General features: G+C 40.2%; 1 protein-coding gene across 2 annotated transcripts in view; it reads right to left on the bottom strand.

The window, feature by feature from the left end:
* Positions 1–20,104, bottom strand: part of LOC134206451 (sulfiredoxin) — a 29,627-nt gene extending 9,523 nt beyond the window's left edge. The window contains exon 1 of one of the 2 annotated variants that reach the window (XM_062682168.1): positions 19,835–20,104. In XM_062682168.1, coding sequence (XP_062538152.1) covers positions 19,835–19,901 — 67 coding nt within the window. In that variant the 5' untranslated portion in view covers positions 19,902–20,104. Of the gene's footprint in view, positions 1–7,497; positions 7,750–19,834 lie in introns of those variants that run through there. The other variant, XM_062682170.1, reaches the window with a different exon arrangement.
* Positions 20,105–20,715: the final 611 nt, after the last annotated feature.

The following is a 20,715-nucleotide window of genomic DNA, read 5'->3' as shown; positions in this document are numbered from 1 at the left end:
TTTAATTGAAAATAAGTTTAATACTCAAATTCCCTCAGGAGTTTCTTCGAAAATTCCTTTAGAAATTCCTCCATATTATGATTCGTTCCGGAGATATTCCTGCAGAAATTTTATATAGTTTACTGAAGGAATTTTCTGAAGACTTCCTGGAGGAAGTTCCAAAGGAGTTTCTGAAAAATAAATAAAAGGCCTTTCCTGGATGAATGAACCATATTAATTCCTGTTGCTTTTCTAAAGAGATTTTCGAAGAAATTCCTGGAGGAACTCTATTCTTGAAGGCATAACCAAAAGAGAACCTGAAAAGATTTTCGAATAGAATTTTAAATGAAGGATTTTTAGTGGATGTTTCAAACAAATAGCTATTGAAATTTAAATAGAAATTCATATATTTCTATAAGAATTTCTTCGAAAATCTGGACAGTAGTGAAACAAACTCAGTTTTGACTCTAGAATCAAGACTACATGCCAAGAAAAACTCCCAAAATATCGAGATTGCGGATATTCGGATATTCTCAAGAATTCCTTGGGAATTTACTGCAGGAGTTTCATCAGGAATTCCTTCTAAAATTCTTTTTGGAATTGGAAATAATGTAGATGGGTACACTCCCCACAGTTGTAATGGATTTGACGCGCCCTTCCTCAAAGAAGCCACCCCTCGAAAAGCTCAAAAAGGATTGCGAATCTATTTATTAGTCTGTTAGATTACATTGTTGAAAGGACATCCCGCGGGCTTCGCGTAAGTGTATCTGCTTACGGGTCTGCCGCCTCCGTTTTTTGCCCTTCATACAGCAGTGCATTGAAAGCAGAATGGTATTTAAATTCGACTGTAATATTGGGTGCAGACTCAAGCCAGAATGATGGATAACTGTACATACACACATACTTTTGAAAAATTCCTTCGAAAATTATTTTAACAATTCCATTCCATTCCCTCGGAAATTCATCTAGTAATTCTTTCGGAATTTCCTCAGCCATTTCGTTCCCAAAATTGTAGGACGAATTATCAGATACCAGATATAATTTCCAAAGAAATTACCTACATTCTCAAATTACTTCAAATTTTTTTTGGATTTTCCTCCAACAATTCCTTCTGAATTTTCTCCAGGGATTCTTTCAATAAATCCTCCAAAAATTACTACGAAGATAGATCCAGAAATTCCTCTAATCAATTTCTTCAGGTTCATTCCTTCAGAACTTTCTCCAGGACTTCCTTCGGAAAACATTTCAAGAAAACCCAGAAATTTATTTGGGCATTGTTTATCATTATTGTTTATGTTGGATTACACGCACTGTTGAAAAAAGATTCTCTCTATCTTCGCGTAAGTGTCTCTACTCTGCCTCGGATATTCATCTAGTATTTCCTTCGGATTTTTCTCCGCCATTTGCTTCCAAAATTCTATGACGAAATTTCGGATATCTTCGTACGAATTCCAAGAGAACTCCTAAAGAAATTGCATTAAATTTCTTAAAGAATTTCTTAAAGAATTTAAATTTCTTTAAGAATTTTGTTGGACATTCCTCCAAGAATTCCTTTAGAAATTTCTCCAGAAAATCATCCAAAAATTCCTCAAAACTCTAAGAATTTTCTTCAATTAATCCTTCAGAACTTTCTCCAGGATGTCCTTCGGACATTATTTCAGGAAAACCAAGAAATTTCTTTGGGAATTTTTTATAAAAATAAATTAAACCCGTTTTTTAGAACAATTCTGACAATTTAAGTACAAGGAGGAGTGGAGGAAATGTTCAATTTGATGGGTCACGCGTCCCATCGTGCTCCAGCTCCAGAAGCCAAGTTACCATTTTTGCATTCGCATATCACGAGGCTATCACAATGATACTTCATGCTCAGGGAAGTTTAAAAAAATCCTACCAGACTGGGAATCCAAACTCAACTTTCATAGTGTTGACTTGTAGACCAATTAAGATATGTAACATTCAAACCTTAAAAAAAAGATGAACCACCCAATGCGACCAGAATGAGGTTATTCCACATAAAGTTACATCTGAGATTAGAAGTTCATCGCTAAGTTCGTTGATTTGTAGGTCTGTTGCCAAGAAATCCTTGGATGACCTAGCATTTAACACGCCAATGCCGGTAAAAGTGATAGAGATAAAAACAAATCTGCTAAAGGTATAACAGCTATTTAATCAATGCCTGATAGGTTGCCTTGGTCTGGTAGATGCAAACGCACTACATACTGTGATTTTTGTGTTGGCAAATTATCGGCGTGAAAAACGGCGGCGTGGAGCCAATCGGCGTATAGCGCGTTGCCGACACCTTGATCAGCGTCGGCGTACGTCAATAAGTGTCGGCGGCGGCGCACAGGTCTACTACTCATCGTACTCTTTAAGCTTTAGCTTCGACGTCACTTGGGTTCGAAAAGCCCAACGGCGACAACTAGTCGCCACGATTCTATCGTTAGGTCGCTGCAGGCAATGTTCTATTTACACTTCCATATTAACGGCGACAGAATCGCTGTCGCCAAGCGATAGAATCACGTCGTGACTGTCGCATCACATGTGTTTGGCGGAACCTTAATGTTTATTCGGTATGTAATGTAGGATTTTATGTCACAACTGTAACAAGGATACCATATGGTCACCCTATTAATGGGGCACTTCCAGTCTCTTGTAGATTAATACGGGTCTAGGGATCCTACATTCGGAGATATGCGAAAGCGGCCATCTTGAGCCAATCGAGCATTGAGAGCTGTCAGAATCTGAGCCAAATGAACATTGTTATTGTTGAGGATTGAAAGGTACTGCGATTGTAATGAAAAAGATTTTACGAAAAGTTTTGTCGATTAAACAATTTGTTTTACATTAGTTAGTGATGTTAGTTAGTGATAATGCAGTGTTGGACGTTAGATAAAATCTGAAAATTTCATTATACGCAAAGTCATGTTCGAGCTCCAACATTTTGCGCCACGGCTAGTGCTGGCAGCGTTTGTTTACGAAAGTAACAGCGTTGCTAAATCGTCTGGGAAAGTATTCGCACATCTCTTAATATAGGATCCCTACACCCAAAAAATCTGCATGTTGTTTCCAACTGAAAATGTACGTAGATTTTTTCCACCTGAAATTCACGTAGCTTTTACCTGATTTTTCGATAGAATTTTCATTCTACGTGCAAATCAGGTAAGTTCTACCTGAATTTGGAATTTAATTCACCGGACACGTAAGTTTCACCTGAATTTTCTGAAGCATTTGCTGTTACGTGTGCACGTAAAATGTACCTGAGAATTCAGGTGGAAACAACGTTTAGATTATATGGAGTGTAGGGTAATCCATACCCACACGGCAGCAAAATAAAATTTCCATAAAAAATTAGAAATTTTCCATAAACAATTCGGAAATTGCCAATAATGAAATCAGAGTATAAGCAATAAATTAAACAAAATTTCAAAAAACAATTAAGGATTTTCCACAAAACAAAAATAAATAAGCACTTTTAAAAGCAAAAGCAATTATAAGAGAAGAATTTTCCATAAGGAAATCAAAATGTTCCACGAAAAAAATACAAAATTTCCATAAATAAATCCCCCAAAATATTTTTTTTTCCATAAAGAGCAATAAAAAAAATAAGAAAATTTCCACAAAGAAAGAAAGAGAAATTTTCACAAAAAAAATTTCCACAAGAAAGCAATGAAGCTGATGAAATTTTACATTCACTTTAAATGTTTTTAAAGAAGGGGTCACCTATGAAAAAAATAAAGCACAGTTGATTGCTTTTTTGTATTTCTTTATGGAATTTTTTTTATTTTTTATTTCTCTTTATTGATCATTCTGTGGAAAATTTTTATTTTTTTATGGAAAAAATATATTTATTTTGTGGAAAATTTTGTAATATTAGAACGCAATAGAAGCAGTTCGGTGGTCTGGTGGCTACCGCTTCTGTCTCATAAGCAGGAGGTCGTGAGTTCAATTCCAAGCTCGTCTCCTTCCTACTTTGTATTTCTACCCTAGTTCTTTCTGTGTTTCACGTTCTACCAAAACGATTCCTACTGTTATAACCTTCCACACTAACAATTCCAAAACATCCCGTGGCACCTATGAGAGGTCGTAGAGTTCTCTGCATTTTTTTAAGTAGGTGTCCAACTAACCATCCTTCCCCTTCCTTGGCATTCACAAGGACGTGGCTAGGACAAATTTCGACTATTGGAGAGTGCATTATTTATTTATTCAGACTAAGGCCGAAGTGGCCTGTGCGGTATATAAGAGTCTTCTCCATTCGGCTCGGTCCATGGCTACACGTCGCCAACCACGCAGTCTACGGAGGGTTCGCAAGTCATCTTCCACCTGATCGATCCACCTTGCCTGCTGCGCACCTCGCCTTCTTGTGCCCGTCGGATCGTTGTCGAGAACCATTTTCACCGGGTTACTGTCCGACATTCTGGCTACGTGCCCGGCCCATCGCAGTCGTCCGATTTTCGCGGTGTGAACGATGGATGGTTCTCCCAACAGCTGATGCAATTCGTGGTTCATTCGCCTCCTCCACGTACCGTCCGCCATCTGCACCCCACCATAGATGGTACGCAGCACTTTCCTTTCGAAAACTCCAAGTGCGCGTTGGTCCTCCACGAGCATCGTCCAGGTCTCGTGTCCGTAGAGGACTACCGGTCTAATTAGCGTTTTGTAGATTGTCAGTTTGGTACGGCGGCGAACTCTATTCGATCGGAGCGTCTTGCGGAGTCCAAAATACGTACGATTTCCAGCCACTATGCGTCTCCGAATTTCTCTGCTGGTGTCATTTTCGGCAGTCACCAGTGAGCCCAAGTACACAAATTCTTCTACCACCTCGATTTCGTCACCACCGATGCAAACTCGCGGTGGGTGGCTCACATTGTCTTCTCTTGAACCTCTTCCTATCATGTACTTCGTTTTCGACGTGTTGATGACTAGTCCGATCCGCTTAGCTTCCCTCTTCAGTCTGATGTAGGCTTCCTCCATCTTCTCAAAGTTACGTGCCATAATATCTATGTCGTCGGCGAAACCAAATAGCTGGACGGACTTATTGAAAATTGTACCACTCGTGTTAATCCCTGCTCTTCGTATTACACCTTCCAAAGCGATGTTGAATAGCAAACACAAAAGACCATCACCTTGCCGTAACCATCTGCGGGTTTCGAAGGGACTCGAGAATGCCCCTGAAACTCGAACTACGCACATCACCCGATCCATCGTCGCTTTGATCAACCGTGTCAGTTTATCCGGAAAACCGTGTTCGTGCATTAGCTGCCATAGCTGGTCCCGATCGATTGTATCATATGCGGCTTTGAAGTCGATGAATAGATGATGTGTGGGCACGTTGTATTCGCGGCATTTCTGCAGTACTTGGCGAATGGCAAACACCTGGTCCGTGGTGGAGCGTTCGCCCATAAAACCCGCCTGGTACTGCCCCACGAACTCCCTTGCAGTTAGTGCTAGTCGACGGCATAAAATTTGGGAGAGTACCTTGTAGGCGGCGTTCAGCAATGTGATTGCGCGGTAGTTGCTACAATCCAGCTTATCGCCCTTTTTGTAGATGGGACACACTACTCCTTCCATCCACTCCTGCGGCAAAACTTCCTCCTCCCAAATCTTGGTAATGACCCAGTGCAGCGCTCTAGCCAGTGCCTCACCACCGTGTTTAAATAGCTCTCCTGGTAGTTGGTCAACCCCAGGGGCTTTGTTGTTCTTGAGCCGGCCAATCTCCTCCTGGATTTCCTGGAGATCCGGAGCCGGTAGAATTATGTCCTGCGCGCGTTCTCCCAGGTCCATCACCATACCGCCATCTTCGTCTGCCACATCGCCATTCAGGTGTTCTTCGTAGTGCTGCCGCCACCTTTGGATCACCTCACGCTCGTTCGTAAGAAGGTTCCCGTTTATGTCCTTACACATATCGGGCTGTGGCACGTGGCCCTTACGTGAACGGTTTAACTTCTCATAGAACTTTCGTGTGTTATTAGCGCGGTTCAGTTGCTCCGTTTCTTCACGGTCTCGATCTTCCTGCTGGCGCTTTTTCCTCCGGAAAATCGAGTTTTGTCTGTTCCGCGCCTGTTTGTATCGTGCCTCGTTCGCCCTCGTGCGGTGTTGCAGCAATCTCGCCCATGCTGCATTCTTCTCTTCCACTAACTGCTCACATTCGCCGTCATACCAGTCGTTTCTCTGATCCGGGGGCACCGTGCCAAGTGCAGCGGTTTCGGTGCTACCAATGGCGGATCGAATATCTCTCCAGCCATCTTCAAGAGACGCAGCGCCTAGCTGCTCTTCCGTTGGAAGTGCCACTTCCAGCTGCTGCGCGTATCCTTGGGCTAGTCTACCGTCTTGTAGCCGCCCAATGTTAAGCCGCGGCGTCCGACTTCGACGCGTGTTGTTTTGAGCGCAGGCATACTGCAACGAGGTAGTGGTCGGATTCAATATTCGCACTGCGGTAAGTGCGGACGTTCGTGATGTCGGAGAAGAATTTACCGTCGATTAGAACGTGGTCGATTTGGTTTTCCGTTTCTTGGTTAGGTGATCTCCATGTGGCCTTGTGGATATTTTTGCGGGGAAAGAAGGTGCTTCGGACTACCATTCCGCGGGAGGCTGCGAAGTTTATGCATCGTTGACCGTTGTCATTCGATACGGTGTGCAGACTGGAGTGTGGATTGGAGAGTGCATTGCTTCCATATAAAAGATAGTGATTCATCCCAAATCAATATCTGTGGCAACGGATGAAACTTATGCTACTCTGATACAATAGTCTTGGCTTGTACCACCCACGAATTTGTGCGAATTGCTCAATGCTAATGCTAATTCTAATTTTGTAATATGAGCAATAATAATATTGATTTATTTATGGAAATTCTGTATTTTTTTCGTGGAACATTTTGATTTTTTTATGGAAAATTCTTCTTTTATAATTGTAATTTTTGCTTTTAAAACTGCTTATTGTTTTGTGGAAAATTCTTAATTGCTGTTTTATTTGTGAAAATTTTATATTTATTTTTACCCTGATTTCTTTATTAGCAATTTTCTAATTTTTTATGGGAAGTTTCTATTTTTTAGGGGGAGTTTTTATTTTAGTCAATACGTTCTCTTTCCGCTGACTCACAAAAACGCATTTGTCAACCCAATTTAGAACTTTATCAATTATTAATATACTGTTTCGTCTTTATGAAATAAATGATTACCATCTTACATACATCATCTAATTCGCTTTATGGGGCTTTACCTACTCTAATAATACTTTTTAGCACAAATTCTATATGTCGCTTGCACTATCAATCAAACCCCGTTTTACGGTACTTTTCTTTACACACGGTGTACAATTCGTTATTATTAGTATATTACACATAATAACTTAAATTAATTAAATCGTGAGGTAATTGATAAATACACGCTTTGTTATGAATAAATGTATGTATAAATGTATAAAAGCGTTCACAACCAAAGAAAAGTCGAAATAGCGTTTGGTGCAAATTAGCAGAACCTCGACCTTCCCAGTAAACTTTTAAGAAATGACTCAGCACTTACTGTTAAAGCCGGCACGTTGTAGCGAAGTTATCACCTGCTGGAGCGTGATTCTGCGAAGATACATTCGCCACTGATCGTAGTCGTCTCGAGACTGAAGCAGACTGTAGGGTTATTGCGTGCTCAGCTCGTTAAATGATTCACTTCTATACTATCGTGCGACTGAACCCCTTGCACGAACGTACGATAATCGAACTCTGTTTGATTCGTGAATTGTCACACTTATTGATGCTATTTCACAACATTCGGATTTAGTGAATGTACCCTCTACACAGAAAACAAAAATGAATTTTAAACTGCAAATGAAAAAATAAGCCAACATTTATTATATCACAATTTAATCTTCTTTGTTTCTCCATGAATGATATCTGCCATACACGATTAGTTTATCATCTGGGGACCAAAACTAATTGCTACTAATATATTTTTAACATCTTCGTTTCTAATTTTGTACGGTATTCGCGAAGCTGAATGATGGTGCACAGGCGACACGCATTTCTTATCTCATCGATAACAGACGATACGCGTTAATGGACAGCAGGTAAATAACTGAACAGAAATAAGTTAGAGGCAAAATTGAGGCAAACCACAAAGAAGAAAGGAGTACCGTGGAATAGGGTTTATTTGATTGGTTTTCTTATCACATTTTAGTGGATTCTTGTGTGATAGACGCCATTTGATCGTTGGTATCTTGTTGCGTCTTTAACTCTTTACTAAACTCTTAAGCAATAATACCTAAGGGCGATACCATGGAAACTTGATTCTTTTCTGCACCATCTTGACTTTTTCTTGGCAAGAACGATTATGTGGAGCGAATCAAATTGGACTATTTTGTTCCCGATTTATCATATTAAAGCTCATAGTTTTGCAACTCGTTGCATACTGAGGATCAATATTACAAACGAATTTAAGATCCTATGGAAAAAATAAAACGAATAAAGCCAAAATGGCCATTTAAAGGCGAGTGTTCGGAATATGAGTCGTGTTTCGGATTTGAGTCAAAACAGTATGTACTCAGTGAGAATCAAGATGCACGAGGTTGTGTAAAGGTGACTATACTGCCAGGATTCGCATAAGAGTCCCATGCAAATTTTTGACGATTTTAATTTTCTTTCAGAAATTAGCTTAACTCGTAAATACCCAGGGCAAACTTGTAGTTTTGAAAAACATGTATCACGGAGGGTTTTAAAAGTTGCTGCTCAATAAAATCGAGGGGAATATTAACACTTTTATGTAAATGCAAACCCTCTCTTCTGCACCCTCCTCCCTTTTAATGGTTCTGAAAAGTGGCCTAAAATATGCAATTTTGGGCAATTATATATATACATATACACATTCCGGCGTGAAGTTACAACGTTTTGACGTACCCTTAAATGGTTTTTTGAAGAAAACTTGCATAAAACATCAGTAAACATATGCATATCATTACATATTCTGAATCCTTACAAAATTTCGGATCGAATAGATATAAACACCGTATACGTGTAGGAAAATGGCTTTCTGGAATGCAATTTGTTGCGTGACGTTACAACGCGCGTGAATTCGTGATTTTGTACCTCGACTTAAACATGGTTAACTCTCTGCTCTGGTCGTTATTTTACTTCAAAAATAAAGAACACCCTTCAAATATATGAGGATAATGAATGACCCTAGGGGGTAATATGTCTAAAATACGAACTAACGACATCAACATTTCGTGACGTTACAACGCGAGGTGCTCTAAAAACAGGTTTGTTAATGCGTTGTAACGTCACGAAAAATTATACCACTTTAAAATCAATTTTAACATGAGGTTTCGATCCGTATAGTATGGTATTGTTCCAAAATGAAAAAGATATAATGTTCAATAATGTATTAGATGAAATCCGTATTTTTGATCAATGGCACGAAGCGCTAATTCCAATGTCCAAATTTGCAAACTGGAGCACATATTTTGGCTGCTTTGTGAGATTCCACCGAGTAGAAGCAAAAAACTGATCGTTCGAGCATAATACACAGTGTTTGATCTTATGTTAAAATTGCGGCACAACTGAAATTGAAAATTTTATTTAAAAAATACATTTGAAATCTGATAAATTCTATTATAATAGAATAAGGAAGTGTGTATAATTAGACTTCATATTCCGTACGATCGCTTTGATACTTGGGTTTTCAAACGCCAAACTGTTTGAAGGTAACTGCAATAGCAGAACTAGTTCTGAAAAATTGTATATATAGATTGTCTATTCCACGTGAAATACAAGATACTTCAAGAAATCTAACATTAGTTATCTGATAAGTACACCGTTTATCAACACTATCGTTGAAGAAATGTTATATTTTTTTCTAGGTGGTATCAGACGCATAAAAGCACATAGTCACTTCAATGCGGTTTGTGGTTTCTAGGCCCCGGGAGGCTATGGATACTGCCGCAACGACTTACTAACGCCCAGACTTCTACATCATGAAATCTTACATTGATGGTTGCATAGCACTATGTTCCTAACTAAGCTGGTACCTTTGGACCTCTGCGGGCGGTATTTATTTCAGCAGAACAAATTTCAAAAACCTGGCCGAGGTCTAGTTGAATATGTATGTTCGTGTACTCGATATTTTAGAATATAAATCGTTCGACACGGGGAAACCGAATGAGCTCATCGAGATTTTAGAATAGACCTTTCATACCTAAAGATAGATCTACCTAGATCAGATGGATTACGACAGTTTATTTATTGATTTGTTTCATTTTTTTATATATTGATCGAAGTAGTCGCATGCAGTCGTTCACGATTTTATGGCTTCTTCTGAGAGTTCGAGAAATGGTAGTAAAATTAGAATGGGTACTAGATCCGAAAAAGCTCGTTGCTATGAAAACGACAACAAAACAAATGTCGTTTCCTGTTATTGATGTGTTTGTTATTGTCCAAAGATGGTCTAGTAGCCTAAAATTTTTAACATCGACCTAAGGAGAGTGCTGCAAAATGGTGGGTTGACATCAAGGAAGGAGCGCCCAACAGAGCTCTGGTCCCCACAAGTCCTTATCTCACGCTTCCACGGGTCGTCCGATGACAAAAGACCGCCAGCTAAGGGTTGTGTACTTAGCTGGTAGTGCAGTTCAGTGAAGTTTAATATTTTGTGAAACTGGCAACACAGGTTGACCAATTAATGCACATACTTCCATACAGAGGCAGAAGGATTCAATTAGAATAGTTTAGAACGGCGACGGAGACTGTGGCTCGTGGATTGAAGTGAAACTAGTTTGTAAGTTATTTCATATAGATAATAAGTTCAATAATAATTCATAATTGCATAATAAATTTCAGCTTTGGAGCTGTGTGAAATGGACACTGCTGTCAAAACTGTTTCTTTCGAGCCAGAAAAAATCCGTCGCAACATTCTCCAAAGAAACTATCTCTGAAGTGGGGAAGACACGCCATGGATGAGCTAAAACGAAAGCTTGTACTGCTTGAGGAGCAGAACAAAGCATAGCGGACTCAACAGGAAGAAATTAAGAAGAGAATCCGGCTGGATTACGAGTGCAAATTAAAACAATTAAATGAGGATTACGAGAGAGCGGCAACGGAAATCGATTTAATATTTGGTGCACGTAAGGCAGCAATAATATCAAAATATTACGGGCAAAGCACTTGCAAAAAACCGGCGAACGAAGAAAAACAGCGAAATTATTTCAGTGACAAAACAAAATCACTCCATGAATTCGATAGCAAATTTTGTTTTGGTGCCGCAGATTCCCTCCAAACTGCTACTCATCAAACACAAACGTACGTATCGCAAAAGAAAATTGAAATTAAACCGGTAGGTCAAGCGCTGCAAAGCCGTAGAGATGCATCGACGATAACCGTGCGCCGTCCTGGCCATCGAACGAGCTCGGATGAGTACATTAGTTCATACACCGCCGCACAGAATAAGGGAGCTAAGAACGATTTGGCGTACGATTCAAAGCAAAGCAGTTTATTTGGCGTATTGAAGGAAAGTGTGAAAGAAATTGTCGATCGTTTTGGGAGAACAAAAACTTTTGATCCAGGCGGGACTTATAAGGGAACAGATTTCAAGTGAAGTTTAGAAATGCGCAATAGACCCGTTTTGCTAGTTTCACGGGTGGGAGTGTTCAGTGAAGTTTAATATTTTGTGAAACTGGCAACACAGGATGATCAATTAATGCACATACTTCCATACAGAGGCAAAAGGATTCAATTAGAATAGTTTAGAACGGCGACGGAGACTGTGGCTCGTGGATTGAAGTGAAACTAGTTTGTAAGTTATTTCATATAGATAATAAGTTCAATAATAATTCATAATTGCATAATAAATTTCAGCTTTGGAGCTGTGTGAAATGGACACTGCTGTCAAAACTGTTTCTTTCGAGCCAGAAAAAATCCGTCGCAACAGTTGTCCTTCTGACATCAGCTAGAATGAGAAGGTACGCCTCGAGCGTCTGTTCACCAGGAGGTGCGGCTCAAACACCGTCTGCCTGGTACCCAGCGGCTGATTAACGAAATGCTGTATCGCGTCAGCTATACTTAAGGTGGCAGCCCCACCAGGGCTATGTTGGTAACGCGATCCCAGTAAGGTAGCTTACTGAAGCCTCTCAAATACCACGAAAAATGAAGATAGAAGATAAAGAGAACGTTATTTTTGGCAACCGACCCGGCAACGAAATAAGGACTTTGATTGGAAACTCGGTACCTGGAATGTCAGGACCCTAAATGAACCTGGACGAGTGAGCCTTCTGGCTCGCGAACTGCAGAAAGTTGGAGTGAACGTGGCTGCTATACAAGAAGTCCGATGGCCTAGTTCCGGAGAACGTGAATTCCGAGCCGTGGACCCCACGACCAACACTGCATTCAAGTATAACATCTATCACAGCGGCGGCGGAGAGAAGCAGAGCATGGAGTTGGTTTCGTAGTGATGGGCAAGCAGATGAACCGAGTGATGCGGTGGAAACCCATTAGCGAACGAATCTGTGTGTTGAGGATACGTGGCAAATTCTTCAATTACAGCCTAATCAACGTTTACGCACCGACAAACGATAAATCCGACGACGTGAAGGACACGTTTTATGAATGTCTTGATAAAGCCTATGGAGAGTGCCCAAAGCATGACGTGAAAATTGTTATCGGAGACGCTGACGCTCAGGTCGGTAGAGAGGACTTTTTCGTCCCATAATCGGTAGGGAGAGCCTTCACTCCGCTACCAATGACAACGGCCTACGGCTAGTAAATTTTGCTGCTGCCAGAGGGATGGCCATCAGTAGCACCTACTTTGCACGAAAGAACATCCGAAAGCACACCTGGAGACACCCAAATGGTGAAACTTGCAACCAGATAGACCATGTTCTGGTGGATGGGCGCCATTTCTCGGATGTTATCGATGTGCGGACATTCAGAGGGCCGAACATTGACTCTGATCACTACCTCGTTGTCAGTAAAATTCGATCACGGTTGTCAACTGTATCAAACGAAAGATCACAGCGAACGATGCGTTACAATATCCAGCGATTGTCGGCGGAAGGAGTATCGGCTGAGTACCGCCAGAAGCTCAACGAACGGATAAGTGCAATCAACGTTAGCGACAACATCAACGATCTATGGGAGTCGATCCATGGAGCGGTGAGCACAACAGCACGAGAAGTGGTAGGCACTGCACAGAGGCGACCCAGGACGGGTTGGTTCGATGTGGAGTGTCAGAGAGTGACAGACGAGAAGAACGTTGCCAGAAGCCGGATGTTGGTGTCAGGTACCCGATCGAATAGAGATCGGTACAAAGAAGCAAGAGCAGCCGAAAAACGAACCCACCGCAGGAAGAAAAAAGAGTACGAAGAACAAGTTATTAGTGAGGCGCAGGAAAAAAATGGAGCAGACCGATATGCGGAGGTTCTATGAGTCTGTCAGTGGCGTGCGGAGAAAGACAGGGCCATCTCCCGTCATGTGCAACGACCAAGGGAATTTGCTGACAGATAAAACTGAAGTGGCTGCCAGGTGGAAGTAACACTTCGAGACTTTGTTGAATGACGGAAGTGAGGGTGCATCGGTGAACAGAATAAATATTAGCGACGATGGACAAGCTGTGGAGTTACCTACACTAGATGAGGTTAAAAAAGCTGTCAAAGAGTTGAAAAACAATAAGGCTGCGGGGAAGGACCAGCCCGGCTGAACTTCTCAAACATGGCAGTGAGCAGCTTTATGAAGTTCTGCACCATATTGTGTCGAAAATATGGGAAGACGAGGAAATGCCTGCTAGCTGGTTGGACGGCCTCATTTGCCCTCTCTTTAAGAAAGGGCACAGACTGGAGTGCGCCAATTACCGAGGAATAACCCACCTTAATTCGGCGTACAAAATTATGTCTAGTATTCTGTTCAACAGATTGACACCGCATGACGAGTCCTTCGTCGGCGAATACCAAGCAGGTTTTCGTTAGGGCCGATCAACGACGCATCAAATGTTTACCCTGAGACAAATCCTTGATAAATTCCGGGAGTACAACTTGCAGACACATCATCTGTTTATTGATTTCAAGGCGACGTACGATTCAGTGAAACGGAATGAATTATGGCAAATTATGCTTGAACATGGTTTTCCGGCGAAACTGATACGGCTGATTCGTATAACGTTGGACGGATCGAAATCAAGTGTAAGGGTTGCGGATGAAATATCGACGTCATTTGTTACCTTAGATGGATTAAAGCAGGGTGATGCACTCTCGAACCTACTGTTCAATATAGCGCTCGAGGGAGCGATTAGGTGAGCTGGTGTGCAAAGAAGCGGTACCATTATCGCAAAATCGCATATGTTCCTGGGATTTGCGGACGATATCGATATTATCGGAATTGATCGCCGTGCCGTGGAAAAGGCTTTTGCGCCTTTTAAGAGGGAGACAGCGAGGATTGGGCTCACGATCAATACCAGCAAAACGAAGTACATGGTCGCTGGCAATCAACGTGGGTTCATTAGTGGTGGTGGTAGCGAAATAGTGCTGGATGGTGAAAAATTTGAAGTGGTAGAAGAATTTGTGTATCTTGGAACATTAGTGACGTGCGATAATGATGTTACCCGCGAGGTAAGAAGGCGTATTGCAGCTGCAAATAGGGCTTATTACGGACTTCGTAACCAGCTTAAGTCCCGTAGTCTGCAAACGAAAACAAAACTCGCGCTGTATACTACTCTGATTCTTCCGGTGGCTTTATACGGCCATGAGACATGGACGTTAAAGGAGGCTGATCGGAGAGCTCTCGGAGTGTTTGAGCGTAAGGTGCTGCGGACAATACTCGGCGGTAAACAGGAGAACGGTATCTGGCGGCGTCGCATGAATCACGAATTGTACTAGGTGTATAAAGGGCTGCTTATACAACACGGCAGACTACGGTGGGCTGGTCACGTTGCTCGTATGCCGGAAGAACGTCAAGCGAAGATAATATTTAGTAGAGAACCCGGAAGAGGCCGCAGGCTTCGTGGAAGGCCGCGTACACGATGGCTTTTTGCAGTTGAAGAGGACCTGAGGGCGCTCAATGTTCAGGGCGACTGGAAGCGATTGGCCCAGGATCGAGTCCAGTGGAGAAGGATACTCCATTCGGCGTAGGCTCATCGAAGAGCTGTAGCCCATCAAGTATCAAGTAAGTAAGGAGAGTGAATCCTGAACAAAATATGATCAGAACACATCGAGATAGAGATATATCGAGATAGGGAGGTTATCGAGATGTAGAAAGCCCAAATGTATGTAGGTTGAAGGGACTGAGGAAACCATCGACATAGGGAGAGATATCGAGATATAGAACATCGAGATGTAGAGAGTCGACTTTCATTTAATTCCACCACGTTGTAATCTTTACAGCTACGTATTTCAACCTCAAGCCTGTAAGCCTTAAGTCGAGTCAAGTACAAGACACTGAAGATGGCCGTAGAGAAATGAATTGTTTAGTACTAACTTGTCTTATGACAGGTGAATACATCCCAATTATTTTCTTAATTTCATGAAGTCAATATAGCTAAATTTACTGTGGGAAAATATCTTTTATCATGTATTTAACGTATAAAAATAAGTATTGTGTTGTGTATTCATGTTAGTACCCACATTAATTACTTTAGAAAATAATTCAACAAATTTTTTATTTGTCCTGCATATACTAACTGAAATGGGTAATGCCGCCGAAATACTACTTCACCCTATGTCACATCGATTGAAATTTTGCTTTCTGTATTTATGTTGCCTGTGGCTGAACACAAATTGAGCCAATTTGTTCGGATATCTTACAAGCTCCGTAGGCTTTATAAGGATTTTTTTCCGTGACGTTACAACGCAAACTTCACCTAGGTGAAACTCAGGCTATTTACCACCGATTTAATTTCTATTACCACCAAAACAAAGCTTTTTTCGAGTACAAAGAGCATACGAAATTTGAAAATCATGGCTTGTATGTACTTCTCAGATAATTTAAAACAGTCAATTTTTCGTGACGTTACAACGCTTTTTTGTGACAAATTTCACTTGAACAACATTCAGGTTTCTTACAATTTTAAATAAAATTTTGCATTGGGTACTGATTCTATACTTTTTCATCTTTGAATAGGTGAGAGCAGAGTGCAAATTGATGCTTCAGAACCCAAATTACAGTCAATTTGGGAAAATATGTCTAAACAGCCGTCACTCTTCATTATTATCAATTATACTAATTGTTAGTAAAAAACTTATTTTTCGCCAAACTATTATCGTACCAAATATTTTATTTGATGATTTAGGTATTTGAAAATAAGGGAAACACATAGATAATGTCAAAAATTGAGTTTGAAAAATTGGTGCTCCGGTGGACCTGTCCGAAGAATGTGTCATATATAACTGGTCATATTTGACGATTTAATGGTCCGTTTATCAGCCCGTCTGAACATGGTTCTTCAATATAATTCAATTAATGTAACAAATAATGTAACAAGAACTATCATAAGGCCTCCAATACCTCTGGAAGATTGTTATGCAAGTGATCTAAACAAATGAAAATTGTATATGGACCTACAGTACCGCCATCGGGGGTGACAATGGGTCATCGCTCTCACTGGCAGTCTGGAGGTCGTAGAGCAAAATCGTTCAAAAAGGTCTCTTATAATTTAGTCTTCTTGCCCTCAGATACATTCCATCTATTCTGCAAGCATTGGTTGTGGTTGAAACAGTGACCCATTCTCAATCCTATTTGAACCATTGTCACCCCTTACGATGGTAATCCAATATGTCCATACCCTAGAGCCCTTCCGAATACCGCGCCTTGTGAATGCATTTAAATAAGTCCAAAGCAGATATTCAAAAGTCTCTAAATTGTTCGTCAGTTGAGTTCAATTAGTCCACCAGGTCAACTACGCCTGGCATCAAACCGATAGCAACCCAGTGTGTTCCTAAAGCCCTTGCGAATGCTTCACCATTCAAATAAGTTCAGCGCAGATGTTTTTGGTCCTCCTAATTATTCGGGAGTCGAGATCAATTGGTTTACCAGATCAAGTAGGTACAGGTCAACTATGGCCGGTATCAAACCGTGCCAAGCATGCCCATCTAAATCTCTAGGAACGAATCTGTGTCAAAAGATCGAAGGTCGAAGGTCAAAAGGTCGAAAGGACAAAAGGTCGAAGGGTCAAAAGGTCGAAAGGACAAAAGATCGAATGGACAATAAGTCGAAAGGACAAAAGGTGAAAGAAGAAGCAAGCAAATGGGAAGGAAGAAAGAAAAAGGGAAGAAGGGAAGAAAAAGAAAGAAGGAGGAAAGACGGAAGACAGATGGAATAAAGACGGAAGAAAGAAAGAAAGAAGGAAGAAGACACAAGAAAAAAATAAGGAAGAAAGAAGATGGAAAGAAGGAAGAAAGAAGAAGGAAAAAAAGAATGAAAGTAGAAAGAACATAGAAAAAAGGTTAGAGAAAAGAAAAGTAAAATATGGAAGGAAGAAGGAAGAAAAAAGCAAGAAATAAGAAAGAAGCAAGGATAATGGAAGAAAGGAAACAAATGAATTAAGAAGGAAGAACGAGGAAGGAAAAATAAAGAAGGAAGAAAATAGAAGGTAAAAAGGAGAAAAAATAAGAACGAAGCACCTTTCGACCTTTTGACGCAGTTTTTTTGCTTCGACCTTTTGTCCCTTCGACCTTTTGTCCCTTCGATCTTTTGACCTTCGACCTTTTGTCCTACAGCCCTAGAAACATAACAAATGTACTATTCAAATAAGTTACCCGAGTAGAAGGTCATTTAAAAATTATATCAACATATGTTATTATGTTACATTATTTTTTTATAACAAAATTCGTTAGAAACAGCGTACTGAGGGTCTAGTGTACTGAGGGTCGTGGGTTCGAGTCCCATCGAAGGGAAAGTGGTTACCTTTAATCCATTTTTCAAATCAAAATCCTCCACATAATGCACATATTCACATCTGAGTTTTCAGAACATTGTAAATTAATGTCCGAGTCGGGTGGTTTAATATCCGGAACATAGGCAATTAACTTTGATTAAACGGCAAATCGTTTATTTTTACATGTCAGTAGTAATTAGCAAAACTTAACGCTCTGGGGCTCTTTTAGTTCGGAAACTGCAAACAGTGCTCTACAATCGCTTTTCAAAGTACATACGTGTATTTCGAAATATTATTTGAATATTTTTTATATCTTATTTATTCCCTAATTATTTTTTTTACTTTTTTCATTAGAATACGTAATTTTTACATAAAAATTCCATTTTTGCCAAAAATGTCACAAACCCATTTTCTCAAAGAAATAGTTCATTTAGAACTACTAGTAGTTGACCTGATAGACCAACCTAGAACATCTGCATTTGACTTATTTGAATGGTGAATCATTCACAAAGGCTCCAAAGACTTATATAAACACACTGGGTTGCTATCGGTTTGATTCCAGGCGTAGCTGACCTGGTAGATCAACTGAACTCAACTCCCGTACAATTTGGAGAACCTAGAATATCCACATTAGTCTTATTTAAAAGGTGAAGTATGCACATGGGATCTAGGCATATATATGGAAACGCTGAGCTGCTAGCGGTATTATACCAGGCGTGGTTGACCTTGTAACAGTAGCCGAATTTGTTATATATTTATTTACTAGTTAATTGTTTTCTTGTTATTATTGTAATTATTTCTAAATGTACTTCAAAATTCAGCACCGTCGTGAAATCATGTGAGATTTTAATCGCTTATAACGCCTTAATCTTTTAATGATTTTTTAAGTTTTATATCAATAGACTCGAATAATCGCCACCAATTTTTCATTATTAAAACTTTTTATTATCAACAGTAAACAAGGTTATCGGACCATTTAACTGCACCCCTTAAATTTACATGAAACACTCCAAAGCATTTGATCGCTATCGAACATGATTTGGATGTGCAGAACGGTTTCGAGACTCGCGTTATTTTTTTCTTTTTTTATTATTTTTATTCCTTCCTTCCGGTCGAAAAGTTAATTAATTAGTGCACGATCAAACATGACTTAGATGTGAAAAACGGTCTCGAAACTCTCGTTATTTTGTTGTTTTGTGCACGCGGCATATCGTTTACCAAAACGAACCACGCTACATCCTTACTCCAATAATCGCTTATTCCAGTGATTACTCTTGGAAGTGCAGATAACTCGTCGGCTTCTATTAATGCGAGTATCATGTCAACATTTTCCTACCCATTCCTTAATTTACCTGCATTCGGACACGGCCGGGGCGCCGGTATTTCTTAATTTTGGGTCACCAGTTGGTTCATGAACTATCTTATAATCTGTTTTGAGTAGTTTACGTCGGGCGGTCGTGTCTTGACTTTTTTATTTGACTTATTTGTCAACATCTTCAATAATGAATAAATAGTTCCGTTGAATGTCGCCAACAAATCAGATAATACTCAATACTAAAGCTCCCCCATTTTTTTTGTACATACGCGCTTAAGACCCTAATCATAATCACCTCAATTCGCCGAGCTGAGTTGTTGTTACATATATAACACTACGGATCTCCGAACCCTCTACAAAAACATCGATTTTGAAGTGATCCAGTAGCATTTTTATACCTTTAGTGACTTAAGTTTACGAGAAAGACAAAACTGGCTGGATTTTAAAACATCGCAATATTGATTGCTCCAATCGAATACCTAGTAAATTATCAATATTACAAATGTTGTATTTATGTGCATAATCGCGCATCATCGACCCATTGCTGAGCGCACATAAAATACAAAACTTGTTTACATCCATATGCAGATCCTTCACCCTGTCCACCCGTTGTAGAAGACTTCATCGTCGAAGCCCCAAAAGGGTAATGAATAAATACGATGTAGCGATACTTATAAACAGTAGGTACAGCAGCGTGCTTTCACTCACCACAATCCAGTCTGGATTTCTTTAGGATATGATTAACCGGGGACAAGCTGGTGCCTCTCTTCATCATTTTCACAGCAGTTTTGGGGAGGTTAAACCGGCACTAAATTTATTAGGGTACACACTATACTACTGCGCGATATCAACAAAACATATGAATTTAATTAGAACACTTATCAATCACTATGCTCTGTTGTTGCTCTGATCGAAGCTGAATCAAGACTGAAACCAAAACACTGATAGATACCCAAAGCAAACGGTCGCAGTGGAGCGTGCAGATAAAAATAAACGCCACTCATGCGTCGTGCAGTGGTGCCCGCCAAAATAAAACCAGCGATGGACCAACCCTGGCTACAGCGTGTTGAAATCGTTGAAATGGTTGAAATCAACAACCGGCCAAACCCGAAGAAAACAAAAATAAGATTTCAGACCGCATTGTGTTTTCGTGCTGTGTGGCTCTATTTTCTCTTTGCTGAAGGAAGTTTTTAATACTACCCGAAGCTATTTTAATTTCAACAGTTCAACATTTCAGCGCTAAACCTCAAAAGCCAATTCCAGCGCTAATAAGATTTTATTACCAAATGGCGAAAATGCTCAAAAACTTGCTCAGCAGTTAGAGAGTGCCCATAATTTTAGTCTAGGTCTCACGGTCTCACTAGTCGAATTAAGGATCAGGTTACACGGAGCTTCGAAGACATTCTCAATCAAGAGAATGTTTTTGACCCTTCGTTGGGAACTAACTTGGATGAAGTGAGATCTATTACTAGAAAATTTAAAAATATGAAAGCCCCGGTTGATGATGGTATTTTCTACATACTTATCAAAAAACTTCCTTCCTCCTTCTTCCTCTCTTCCTGTTTATCCTTTTTGGTTAATTTTTTTAA

The sequence above is a fragment of the Armigeres subalbatus genome, chromosome 1 (genome assembly GCF_024139115.2).
Source record: "Armigeres subalbatus isolate Guangzhou_Male chromosome 1, GZ_Asu_2, whole genome shotgun sequence".
NCBI classification, from domain to species: Eukaryota; Metazoa; Arthropoda; class Insecta; order Diptera; family Culicidae; genus Armigeres; species Armigeres subalbatus.
Note: the sequence above shows the minus strand (reverse complement) of the source record. Positions and strands in the feature narration are given on the sequence as shown.